Genomic DNA, 14,418 nt, shown 5'->3' on the forward strand with positions numbered 1-14,418 from the left:
TGCATCTGTGGAGGGAGCCGGCTAGAGCGGAGGGAGCCGGCTAGAGCTCACTCATGAGCTCCACCTTCCGGCTCCCCCCACTGCGTCTCTCCCATAGTGTAGAGAGGAGCAGACGGCTGCGGTCAGGGCAGGAGCGGAGATTCAGGTAAGTTTTTTTATTTTTTGTGTATAAAGGGTTCTACAGTAGCAAATAATTGCTTAAGTGTGCAAACATCAACATTGCGTGCAGTTAACATCCACTTCTGAAACAGGCCAGAGTGAAAGTGTAGAGCAGAGTTGGGGACCACTTACAGAGCAGAGATACATTAGCCTGAGCACACACTTTATATACAGTGAACAAATTCCTATAGCTGACACTGACAGATGATGATGATAACAGCAGTGGGAAAATAACATCATTAGAATAAAACAGGACACTTCCTCCCCACCCACTCCTCTGCTGCCCTGGCCCTTGCCATACTGTGCTAAGAGCGGCTCTCTGTGCTGACCCCACTCACACTCTCCTCCTTCTCTTCCTCTACAGGCTGTCTGTGCATGGCCATGTTATAAAAGATCACTGCAGCATTGACGACACCACATGCATCTTCACCCCGCCCCTAACACATGCGACCATGCCCCTTCCCACACTGACTGCACCAGCTCTGTACACATGGGGACAGGGTCTTACATCATCATGTTAGGGATGGCTATCAGTGCCTTTCCATCGAAGGACACCATCGATGCACCATCAGAGATAACCGTTATTGGTACAGAAACCATCTATGGTTAACCACTGATGGTTTGTACCACTCGTTGGCCACCGCTGCCATCTGCATGGTGGGCCACGGGCCAATAAAAAATGGGGGGTGGGGCTTAGTGAGCCAACAGGGGGAAGGGCTAAGCTCTGTGTTGGGATAAGAAGAAAAAAACCATTGAGTTCCACTTTGCCATCGATGGCAAAACCATTGGTCATGGGTAATATAAAATAATACTAATAATGTTATTTATATAGCACTTTTCTCCTAAAGTACTCAAAGTGCTTTACATTTGCCTTTACAGCACGAAATAAAAAAATTTAATTGTGGCTGATACCTGATGTTTAAATGTGAAGCCACTATCCAGGACAACACCAAGATTTCACACATGTTCAGTATTTTGAAGTTCTGAACCCCCAAGTGTAAGTCCTGTGGGTGGTTGTACTGCAGTCTTGTCCTGTGACCTATCATAAGGACCTCTGGGCCTGATTCAGAGCCGCTCGTAAGCGGCCGCTCGTTCGCTCCGAGCGATGTTCGCACATCTGCGCATGCGTATGGGTCGTAATGCGCATACCAGTCAGTGCGGTCAGAAATTGAGCGCTTGCAAAATAGCGAGTGCCTGCTAATTTGAGTGACAGGATGAGGCATTTGTGGGTGGTAACAGGGGAAGGTGCTTAAAAATGGGGAGTGGAGATCCGAACGCAGGCGTGCTAAACGGTCAAAACGGGCATTTTAAGGGTGTGCATAATTAACAAAGCAGCGTCATCGGCCACGTCACTTGGTTGTCTCTACCACAAGCACTGCGAGCAGTTCAGACGCCTTTCGATGTACTCGATTAATCAAATAAATAGCGGAGATGATGTATGATGCAAGCGGTCAGGGGGCGTCTTTACAAAGTAGCGAGCGCATGTTTCATTCGCTCGCTCAGACATAGAGGCGTCAACAGACCGCAAAGAGCGAGCGCTCACTTTAAACATCCGGCCCCTTTTTCTGAACGAGCGAGTGCAATTAGCGTCCGGCTCTAAATCAGGCCCTCTGTTTTATCAGGGTTCAGTCGCAGCCAACTGGCACTCATCCACTCCTGGAGCTCAGCTAGGCAGCCATTTAGGGTTGTTATTGGGTTCTCAGTACCTGGAACAAAGGACAGCTACGGTTGTATATCATCTGCATAGCAGTGGTAGACCAGGCCATGACGTCTGATTATTTCACCCAGTGGTAGCATGTATACTGCAAAAAACATGGGAGATAGTATAGGACCCTGTGTGACACTGCATGGAAGTGGCACTGGTGATGAAGAGTTTACTGCAGAAGAAACTCTCTGACCTGCCGGTCAGAAATTATTTGAACCAGCTAAGGACTGTGCCATCCAGTCCACAGAAATTTTCAGGCACTCAATTAGAATCCCGTGATCCATGGTATCAAATGCTGCAGAGAGATCCAGAAGGATTGAAATTGAACAATCACCTCTGTCTCTTGCCATGAAAAGATCATTAAGCACAGGGCTGGTTCAGTGTTACTGTATGTCTTTTCCTGAATCCTGACTGGAATGGATCATAAATATCATGGGTAGACAGGCGGATTTCCAGTTGTGTTGCCACAACTTTCTCAATGACCTTCCTAGAAAAGGAAAATTTGATACCGGTTTGTAGTTGGTCATGCAGTTGCGATCTAAATTAGGTTTTTAAGAAGTGGTCTAACAATTGGTTCATTTAGTGGTTCAGGAAAAATTAGCATTGAACTATTTTTTGCAATTACAGGCCAATCATGTCCATACACCCTATGAGGCAGGGTCCAGATCACAGGTGGTGAGTCGCAACATTCGGATAATTTTAGCAATGTCTTTTATATTCATTATGTCAAAGCTGTTCCATGGAGACAGGTGGATTACCGTACCTTGGCAGGCTTGGTAATTTGGCACTCCTTTGATGGCACTGTGGGAATTCCAGCCCGGATGGATGATAATTTATCTGCAAAGAATTTTGCAAACTTATTGCATCTTGACTGGGAGAGTGTTTCATCAAGCTGGTTTGCAAAGCATCTCCACTGTATGGAAAAACTGAGCTGGAATATTGTTTTCTGCCTTGATCTCATTTGAAAGGAACTCTGTTTTCTTACGGGTTATTGTTGACTGATATTCTCCAATTTTATTCATTTCAACTTATCCTCTAACAGGTTCATCATCTTTAAAGTCTACTACCCTTTTCTTGAATTCACTAACACTATTGTCAAACCAAGAGGCTTGACGGTATGGTATGCGGGGTCATATATGCACAGGGCCGATAATATCCACTGCAGCTGTCACATCCCTGTTATAGTAATGGTCAAGGGAACAAGGATCTTCACAGACCCCCATTACCGCAGAGAGATCCAGATTTGCTGCAAGAGCCTGAGGAGTCATACCTCTCCTTCCAAGGGGTTGCGACTGAGAAGCGAGTTAAGTGGTGGTCTGACAACGTGACTGGGTTTATATTTAGGTCAGAGACTTCTAATTCAATCTTGAAAACAAGATCAAGGGTAGTAAACCTTTGATGTTAACTATTGATGGTCGATGACCATCCCTACATTATGTCCAGCTGAAGCCAGGGGTTTGTCAGACAGAGGGCAGCTGAAAGTATACATTCCAATCATGTGCTTCATAGTATTGTTAACGGGCACAAACAATTAGCAAGAGAATCGTCTCTATACCTTGCACTGAGAGCAGTATTGAACATATTTGTACAGTGTTCTTATTGTGGCCAGGGCACCCAGTTAGGGAACAGCACTTCGGTGAAGCATCTGCTCACCTTCAACCTAGTCCACCCCCCTCTCTGCTCCCCTACTGACCTGTTTGCCAAGCTGTCAGTAAAATATGTTGTAACTGCTGGGACCCTTTCTGATCTCCTCCCTAATGCTCTGCTGGTGGGCACATGCCCCGCTCACCCCACCCTCGTTATACCACTGATACAGAGAAACCTTTTACAACATGATAATCCTCAGTCTGCAGCTTTGTACTTTCCTTTAATCCAAACCTCTAATCAAACCACTGCTTTTGTCACTTACAGCTCAGCCTTCACTAACATAATCATGAGTATACAAGTCACTGTCCCAATAAGATCAGTTATTTACTGAAACTATCTTTGCTGCTATGAACTTTCCAGTGATCCGATTGGCTATACTGTAAACATTCCTAATTCATAATTGCTTACACTGAATTTCTCCCATCCAGGGAGTACATGGAGGGGAGATGCAGCTGACCATTATGGGGACTGGGGCACGGTGCTGCTTGTCATTAGGCCCCATAGCATTACATCATATTGGCCCCGCCCCTTTCCCATGAGCATGCTCTTCACTAGAAAGTAGGCAGGATGTGGGAGGGTCACCTACACTATCAGGAGATTCCCAGAAAACTCTGATGTCTCCAAGACATTTCGGGAGAGTATATAAGCATGACTTAATAATATGATTTGTTAAAAAAATAAAATAAAATGGAAACAACTGTTACAAGCAAAATATGAAGACTGAGAGCTATGGTTCTCTGACCTTAGTCTAAGGCATCTTAAAAATAACATGACCTAATGCTTCCCTATTCCATTCAAATAACTTTCTGTACAATTAACATATTAATAATGTAAGCTCTATAACATATTTAATTATCCTGCTTATATATCAAAATATTGGAATTGGTATGACATACCTCCGGACCCAAGCCCGACGAATTAAATACTGATGCCGGCAGTCCAGCAGATGTAGATCCCGACGGCGCCTGGCAAGTATCCTTACCCTTTACCTACGTTCGGTATGCCGGGCATCGGGTTTTCGGCGTCGTGCTGATGATGGGCGTCGGTATTTAGACGCCTTTAATTAGTCCCATGCCGGGGTTTCACAGTCGGGAAGTCGGCGGTCGTCATTTCGACCGTCGGCTGCCGGCGGACATAATACCAAAAATATTCTATTTTCCTATTTTTTGCTTACTTTAGCTTTAGACTTGAAAAAAGACTTTGCAAACATGTTGAATGGTAGATGCGTAGAAATAATTCTTGGAGGAAGGAGGTCCTTGATCTGTGCTTGAGCTGGAATAGTTTCATACCATGGTGATTTCACGTAGATTGGTACACTATTGGCAACAGTGGCATCCCCTTTGTGCTTTATTAAATTCAAGATCTGTATCATCCAGTTAGTACCTAGAAATAATGAAAACTATAACGTTAGTATATTATTATGTTTTATTATTTATTAACCTATATTTATGCACTAAAGACTTACAGCTGATATAAACAGTGTACAGAGGATAACAATATAATCAATGGTCGAAGTGGGGCGGTATACGGCGGTATGACATACCGACACTTCCCAGCCCCACTTCATTTTAGCCGCAGAAGAGAGAATGTACCAGCGCTGGGATCCGGTATAGGATCCCTGCGCTGGAACAGCGGCAGCAATGTGTAGAGATGTGTCCCACAGGGGACACATCTCAATCGGCAGCAGCTGCGCTAGCATGTACCCGGGACAGAGCATTGGATCCCGGCTGCACTAAGTAAGCAGCGCGCTCTGGCTGCCAGCCAATTGCGGGTATAGCGGGCCACCAGCCAATGAGAAGCTGCCAAGTGGCAGCTTCTCACTAGCTCACAGCAGAGCCAGATTAGCTGCATGTAGCCGGGACAGAGCATTGGGTCCCGACTGCACTAAGTAAGCAGCTCGCTCTGGCCGCCAGCAAATTGTGGAGCTCGCATGTCGCCAGCCAATGAGACACCGCCAAGTGGCAGCGTCTCATTGGCTCACAGCAGCGCAGGATTATAAGACCAGATGCTCCCGGCGGCTCCATTCCAGCAGCGCAGGTCAGTGAGAATTAGAGAGAGGGAACGGAAGGATGTGAGAGAGGGGCAGACAGAGGGAAGCAGGCAGTTAGTATTGTAGGGGGTGAAAGAGAGAGGGAATCAGTTAGTGAGAAGGGCAGGGTGTGAGAGAGGGGAGCAGGCAGGGAGAGGGGGGGTGAGAAGTAGAATGGGGCGATATGGAAGCAGGGGTCGAAGGGGGGACGGGAATTCAATCTCCATACCCCCACCTTTAAATTCCCACTTCGAGCACTGAATATAGGACTTCATTCAGAGTCGGTCGAAGCGTCCGCACGGTCGTACGATCAACGACCGCAAAATCTGATCGTACGGCAGGACGATCGTAAACAAAGTGACGCCCATTCGTTAGCACTGCACCTCCTCTAGCTACCGACTGATCTGAACGAACGATCGAGTCAATCGTAGTCAGGCGCTGTATGCTAATTATGTTCTGATGTTTGCGGCCGTATGTGCTGTTTTGATGGTCACATGTCATGTTTACATGGACTATCGATCAGCTTGTTATTAGCTTGTTGGCAATTATCTAATAAAGTGTTTAACTCTTGCTGTTCTTTAAAACGAGTTTTTTCTCATGTGTCAATAAACTATATTTTTCATTTCGTGGTTGTTTTCTCCGTTCTTATTTTTTCACACAATGTTAAAAACAAAGTAAGGTTTATTAACTGTGAATGTCCGTTTGCTAATTGTGTTAACTTTATAAATGCATGTGCATTTTGCGTTAGTATCATTTGCACTCTTATGTTTGCAATTGCACACTGTGTTGTAGCCAATCAAATCTGACCTTATTTTTCGGGACACATGATTAAAAGATTGGCCAATAGTGGTGTTTTTGATGAAAGTGTAAATATGTTAGCCAATCATATTTTTGGTACCCCATGCATATTTCTTGTTTTGTGTAATAACGCCCATTGCCATCATGAGAGCCGCAGCGTTTACCAGGAGAGAGTTGCTTGTCCTGGTAAACATCATGGACAGGCGTATCATCCAGGCTGTGCCGCCCATTTCGAATCGCACAAAATGGGCCGCCTATGTGGAGGTGAGGCGAGCCCTCCGATCATTGGGGTTTAGGCGAAACATTGCCCAATTAGAGCGTCGCTGGTCGGACCTGGGCCGCCGGTCGCCTGCGCTCCTCATGACTTTGCGGGCGCATATACGCAGACGTAAGTATGCGTTTGTTTCAAATTTTTAATTAGTGGACTGTTAAAAATGTATGTTCCTTTGCCAATTATTTTAGTCAATGTTAAAAAACAGTCCTGTATGTTGTCCCTATTGTACAGAATGTGTACTTGTATTGTGTAACCGAAATTCTAAACTTTTGTTTTTGTATTTTATGTTTACATTTTAGAAGCCCAGTGGACACAGAGAAGAAAGGCACGCCGAATGCAAAGACAAGCTACTGTCAACCAGCAGCCCTCACCTGCATCTCCTCAACCCAGCCCTACCTCCCCACCACCATACTCCCCCAGTAACCTCCCTCCCTCTTCCAATCCTCCCCAAGTCTTCCTCCCTCCCCTGCCCACTCATCCCAAATGTCGCAAATATCCCCTCCCTGTGATCTTTCCGGCTCCATTTCCCCTTCAACCATTCCCCCCACTCCCGAATATTCTCCCTCACCCGAAGCTTGTCCGGCATCATCTGTTGCTGTGTCAGAACACTCTCAGGGTATGTTTTTTTAATTTTAAGTTTTTGGGGTGTTGTTGTTATCCATGTATTTGTTCAAATTTCTGTCCTTTTTTGTTTGTTTAGAAAATTTGCTGTATGGGGTTCAACATCATTGCGCAGTAATGCTGTTTTTCAGACTTACAACCTTATGTTTATTGGCTGGCCCTTTTTTTGATTTGTGGACCTCAAAAATATAGGTTTATTGGTTTATCAAAAATGTTTTGGAGTTGGAGGAAATAATGATTAAATTTGGATTAGTATTTTACAATGTAAAAAAACCTGTCACCAAACTTGGCAAGGTGCTAGGACCCAGACTACCCTTGTTGATGTTGTGTACACTGTGTTTAAAATGTACTAATGTACTTAGGCAAAGTGATGTTTTACATAGCAAAAAAATACATTATATTTTTGGTTTATCAACAACATTCTAGAAGTGAATACGTGCATTGTGTTTTAAGGATATGGCCATCATGACTTAAGAATACACCTCCCATTATTTGTAACATTATCATAGTGGATTTTGGCTTATGCCACATAGTTAGGGTTTAAAATTAGCTGAACAACAGAAAAGTAGAAACCTATTAATAATGTTGTGTGTCTGATACTTTCAAACACACCGTAACATCAGTGTGTTTCAACACTTTTTGGTACATTGAATAATGTGTAATGTTCAAATGTTTCTAATTGTAATGAAGTATTTAATCCTCATTTTTTTTTTTTTCCCACAGATCTTACCCACTTCCTGAGGGAAATTCAGGAGGAGCTGCGAGAGACCTCGGGCTACTTAATGCAGGCCTACTGCTGCCTCCAAAGATTAGTGGGGCGTTTGGAGGATCTGTAGGTTTTTTTTTGTTTTTTTTTTACATTTTTAAAAAAAAAATTAAGTTTTGTTATTTCCAACATTTGTCCTCTTTTTTGCCACACATTAAAGGGTGTAATTCTGCATGTCAAAAAATTTAGGAACAAAGGTGGGTGCCTTTCCATAGTGTAATAACTTAAAACATGTATTAGTAAACCATAAGAAAATTTGCAGTAATGTTGTTTATTTTTCAATTATGGGTTGGCATGCATTATACACCTCAAAATGGCTTACAATTTTTTAAAACAAACAAACAACATTTTTAAATCATTTAAAACATTTATTACATAACAAACATGTTGCCAACAGGCTTTTAATGTTAACAAAAAATTCTTAACAGATTCACACATAACAAATGTCCTCATGGTTTGGGCAAATTAAACATCTGGCTTAGTCAAACATAAACAACTATAGTAAAAAACATACAGATTTTGGAATGGAAAACATATCAATTACTAAAACAAAAGGCAAATTAACTAAACATGTTGGGGGATATCTATGCAAAATGTGTTAGTTGTCCAAAAACATACAGGGTATTGCCAATGGGTTCCAGTTTTTTGGCATGTTTTGGAAAGTGTTGTGATTTTGTTGGTAGGAAAAGAAAACAAAAGAAAAAGGGACACATTCGATAACATTTTGCAAAATTGTATTTTCTTGTCTCAAAAATGTAAATATGCATACCTAAAAAATTGTGAAACGACATCATCGCGTCTGGCCCCCCCCCGACAGCATCATAACACCTTCCTCCGGGGGGCCATCCTCTGGCAAGGCCTCCTCTGGCTGCATGGGCACTCGACTTCTTATTGCAATGTTGTGTAAAATCCCACACAGGACCACATTGCGAGAAACCATATCTGGCGAGTACATGAGTGCACCACCAGAGTGATGGAGACACCAGAACCGGCCCTTTAAAAGGCCGATACAGCACTCCACCACCTGCCTGGTGGCAGTAAACATGGCATTATATTGAGTTTGTGGCCCTGGTGTGGGAGTCAAATAAGGAGTCAGCAGCCAGGGCATGCAAGGATATCCACTGTCACCTGATGGAAATGGGACAACAAAAGATATACATTTACCATGAGAACCTGTTTACACTATTACTAGAAAGACATACTGGATTTTTACTTACCAAGAATCCACGAGTCACCAGCTTGCAGTGTGCTTAATTTGGGCCAAATCCCTGAATGCTGGATCACATGTGCATCATGGCTGCAGCCTGGGAATTTGGCATTCAGGGAGAGGATCTGGAGGGAGGCATCACATAGCACCATTACATTTAGGGAATGGTAATGTTTGCGGTTCCTATAAATTTGTTCCCTGCATGCAGGGGGCTGAAGTGCTATGTGAGTGCCATCCACTACTCCTATGACGTGTGGAAAGCCTGCAATTTCTAAAAACTTCTGCTTTACCACATCAAGGGCTTCCGTATCCAAAGGCATACTAATAAAATGTGTTAGATGATTGAAAAATGCATCTAGCACACACCTCAGGATCCGTGAAAATGAGGGATGGGAGAGGCCACCCACCAGCCGCACAGTGGTTTGGAAGGACCCTGAGGCACAGAAATGTAACACTGCCAACAACTGTGTAAGTGGTGAGATTGCTGTAGGAATGTTAATCTGACTTTGTAGATCATGCTTTATTATGCCTACGCCCAGGAGGAGGCTGAGGAAGGTTGGTGGGGGTCAACATGGCCACTATTAGCTGTCCAACATCGCTCTGTAAAGTTAAATGTATATTTTTAATTGGTTCTCCAGAGTGTATTTTGATATTTTGTGCAAAAATACTTAGCTTTATAATAATGGTGCATATTCTTACAGGGTCGGGCAGTGCCATCTTCGGAAATCACTACATGTGTATTTGTTGTATGATTTTAAAATGAGAGGGAAAAAAATTTAAAATACATTTTGAGGTCAAACCAATATTACTACTTTTAGTGTTAAAACCATGCTTAATTTGTAAACTCGCAAATATGAATTGTTGTTAAATGTACAAAATTACAATTTAAAAATAGAACAATAAACAATATTGGCAAAAAATTTGGTTATAAAAATTATAATAAAAAAAAAAAAAAAAAAAAGTGCAGGTTTGAAAAAATAGACACTTACCTGATTCAAGTCCAAAATGGAGTGTTAAACACCTTTAAGAAATATTTAAAAAAAAAAAAAAAAATAGTAAAAATGAACGATTTTTAGGATTGTTGATCCCAAAAAAAAAAAATGCAGTAGGCTGGCACACTTACTTGATTCTTCGAATAACGTTGGATTTGAGAATAAGACAAAAGCCCGGCCAACCAAACCAAAAAAAGTCACCGGATCAAGCACCAAAACTAACGGGGCTTTTCAAAGTCCAAAGCAATCAAATTTGGCAAAACAAAAACACCACAAAAAACAAACACCACACAAAAAAACAACACAAAAAACAAACACAAAAAAAGTAACACAAAAAACAAACACAAAAAAGGAACACAAAAAACAAACACAAAAAAGGAACACAAAAAGTAACACAAAAAACAAACACCACACAAAAAAGGAACACAAAAAAAAACCAACACTAAAAAATAAAATAAAAAACCCACAACCAAAAACAATTAAAACCGAAAAAATAAATAAAAAAAACCACACACAAGCACCTCTCAATCAACTTCAAACAAACATCTCTCATACTACACACACAAGCACCTCTCAATCAACTTCAAACTATTAAACTATTAGCAAACACCTCCTGCACCACCAAACACTCCAACTACAACCCACAAGTAAGGAAACATTTGGCTTTGCCTTAAATAAAGAAACAGAACCCCAATTATTGAAACATGCAGGAAAGGTGTGCATTTGTAGTTAGGGAAATAAGGATGCACGGGGAACCAATCCAAAGATGCGCTCACATCTAGCCCAACCCACGCAGTGATTACGGAATGCAGGAAAGGTATGCATTTGTAGTTAGGGAAATAAGGATGCACGGGGAACCAATCCAAAGATGCGCTCACATCTAGCCCAACCCATGCAGTGATTACGGAATGCAGGAAAGATGTGCATTTGTAGTTAGGGAAATAAGGATGCACGGGGAACCAATCCAAAGATGCGCTCACATCTAGCCCAACCCACGCAGTGATTACGGAATGCAGGAAAGGTGTGCATTTGTAGTTAGGGAAATAAGGATGCACGGGGAACCAATCCAAAGATGCGCTCACATCTATAAAAAAGTCTGCACAAGCAGTATTCTTCATGCTCTCTCACAGGTTAGCAGAATGTCAACCGAAGAGCATGGTGAGCAGAGGACAACTGAGCCAGGTAAGTGCAAATCACTTTTTTTTGCACAACACAAGAACTGGTCATATTTCCCTAAAAAAAAAAAAAAAATTTTTACTATTTTAAAAATTGTTGTAGGTGCTGGGAATCAAAGTCCACCAGTAGAGGAGGAGGAGGCGGGCCCAAGCAGGCCAAGGCCCAGAAACCCTCCATTTTCACGGATCGAGCTTGAGATATTGGTGACCATGACAATGGAGAACCTAGTCAATGCACCCAGAAATATGGGGGCTGGAGCCAAAGACAGGATTTGGGAGGAGATATCCAGGGCTGTTAATGCTGTGTGGACAACCTACAGAACACAGAAAGTCATAAAAAAATGGTAAGAAAATGATATTGTGAGTGTACTGAAGTCCAAAGCTTGATCTTCTTTAAAAAAACTAACACTTTACATTTCAAAAATAACATTGACAGCTGAACGGATTTCAAGTACCAACTGAAGAGAAAGCTACGGAGTAGGGTGGACCATGCTGCGGGGACAGGTGGTGGTCCCATCCCTGAGGAGCTGGCCTTGACAAGGTTGGAGATGTTGGCTCAGGGATGTGTGACAGAAGAGGAGATAGTCGGCGTGTCCACTATGGACACTGACATGGCCGACTTCAACACTCCACATGTGCAAGAAGGTAATTTAATTTTGTTAGACAAAAAGTATAAAGCTGAAACGTCTATGTTTTTTTGGGGGGGCAAAAACAAAATTTATTTTTTTTTATATTCCAGACTCAGAGGAGGTAGTGCCTGCTCCTGAGGTCAGGTCTGGGTCCAGCACAGATAGAGACTCTGCAGGGGAGGATCCAAATACTCCATCTGGGGACCCTGTGGAGTCTACTCCAGGGCAACCAGCAGACCGAGCAGTGCCTTTCCTCACCAGGTTGGTCTCCCAAGGATGGAGGATGGAGACCACTCTGGTGAGGGTGGTGGTGGCCCTGGAGACCATTGCTGGGGCCCTAGATCGTTTGGCCAATACCCAGGAGCAGGCCAACCCACCTGCCATGATGGAGCGAGACTCCCTTCCTCCCAGGACCACCACCTCTGGCAGCCCAACAGCTACCCCCGCAAGTATGGAGAGCCCTATGCCTAGGCCAGAGGAAATCCCACCTACCTCTGGCCAGGCCAGTCGGCGTGTTACACGCCAGTCGGCTGTCCATAGCTTACCTCTTCCTCCGAGCCGGCCCAAACGACGCAAGTAGCCCTGGATATCTCCGCCCTCACCTGTTGTCCAGTCCCCATATTTCTTGTCACCAATTTCTCAAGCTTTTTTTTTTTTTTTTTATAAAAAATGTTTATTTTTTTCAAATTATTTTGATTATATACAAATGTGGCCTAAACAATTATTCTATCTGAAAAGGCTGCTACGCAAAACACAATGCTAGATGTTTTAAAAACTGTTTTATCCAAAAACTGTTTAAAAAGCACAAAGAAACATTTGTGTTACGAATTCCCTAATGCACACGCAAGTGAAATGAGTTACAAGGTAATTAGCAGTGTTAATAGTTACAATGCAGGAATCTTAGCTGCTTGGTTTGTGTGGTTCCAAATCGAAACATCGCAGGTAACATCAGATTAACGATTGTACTGTTGTGGCTTACGGACGCTTCTTGCCTACCTTAGCCTGGACTATCATCCTGTTCGTAGAGTGACGTTTTCATGCATCCGCAATTCTTGGTCGTACGAAGCAGGTAATTTATGCACTCCCCTAAAACGCCTTGAAACGCTGAAGAACGCCTCCGTTTCCAGACCACCACCCTCGTATATTCCCACAAACGGTCTTTCCTGTCAATCAACTTTAGCAATCCACTTCCGTGTCGGAAGCCCTACGACCGACAGTATTTTTGATCGGTAGAGCTCGTACGCACATGCGCTCTGCTAGCCGTGCGCAGGCGCAGTAAGAAAAACATTGTATGCATACGACCACTTCGACCGACTCTGAATGAGGTCCATAATCTTAATAAACAATAGGGTTCAGGTTTATCATATTACAATTACATAAATGGAAAGGGTGGGGGAATTTTGGTTTGCTCAATTATGTGTGTAACCTGGAAGGTACTGGATTCTGGGCCTAATTCAGCAGTGCACGCTATTCGGGAATCTGTGAGTGTTAAGGACCCGTTTTGTGCATGTGCAGCATGGGTCCTGCATGATCTCACGCAGGCCCCCGTATGCCTCTGCCTGATTGACAGGCAGAGGCATTTACTGGGAGTTTTGGGGGGCCCGGGACGTCCTGCGTTCTCCGAAATGGGGGCGTGTGTCGCCACCGTTTTCCGGGAGTGGCAAAGGTCAGGATCTGCGTCCATGGATGCAGATTCTTGGCTTGGCATGCCTGCCAGCCTGCATAAGCTGAGGCTTACTCGGCTGGCTGGCGCCATCACACATTGCGATGGTGATCCAGGCTGCGACCTCAGTCGCAGCGCTGGGATCGCAGATGCAGCAGGAGGTTTCAGACACCTCCTGCTGCATTTGTATTTAGCAAGGACGGAATTGCACAGCTGCTTGTGTGCGGCTTTGCAATTCCGTCCTCGGCTGAATCACCCCAACTGTTTTGACAGAACAGCAGACAGAGGGCCTGATTCAGACCCACTCGCGAGCGCTATGCACTCGCAAGCGGGTTGATGGTGGCCCAGTCCGCATGCACACGACGGAGCCGGCTCCGTCGTGCGCGAGACCCGGATAGCGACGGACAATCCGTCACTCCGGGTCTCTTACCAAAGGGGGCGTTCTGTCGATGTTCAGTGACAGCACGCCCCCTTTGGTGGGTGTGCCGGGGGCGTGGCTGCCCAGACAGAGGCTGCCCAGACATGGGAACACCTACCGTCTGGGGCCGGCCCCACTGACATCACAAGTGATGTCAGTGGGAGTGTTAGAGCCGAAAGCACTCTAGGGCTTGCGGCAACGAGACCCTACCACAAAGGCCTCGTCGCAAGCCCGATGGTCGCGGTGGTCTTGACCATCGCGACCATCTTCCTGGCTGCTCGCTATAGCTGTGGGTGGCCAGGAGGCCGCTCTGTAAAACAAGAAGGACGGCCCTG

At 44.2% G+C, this 14,418-nt stretch overlaps 1 protein-coding gene across 1 annotated transcript in view; it reads right to left on the minus strand.

Moving 5' to 3' along the window:
• The window catches only part of LOC148508414 (sulfotransferase 2B1-like), an 80,668-nt gene that overhangs the window by 35,206 nt on the left and 31,044 nt on the right, over positions 1–14,418 (minus strand). Inside the window, exon 3 of the mRNA XM_088444465.1 lies at positions 4,686–4,894. Within this exon, the coding sequence (XP_088300591.1) occupies positions 4,686–4,894 (209 nt within the window). The remainder of the gene's footprint in view (positions 1–4,685; positions 4,895–14,418) is intronic.

The sequence above is a fragment of the Taudactylus pleione genome, unplaced genomic scaffold (genome assembly GCF_031769625.1).
Source record: "Taudactylus pleione unplaced genomic scaffold, aTauple2 ptg000366l, whole genome shotgun sequence".
NCBI classification, from domain to species: Eukaryota; Metazoa; Chordata; class Amphibia; order Anura; family Myobatrachidae; genus Taudactylus; species Taudactylus pleione.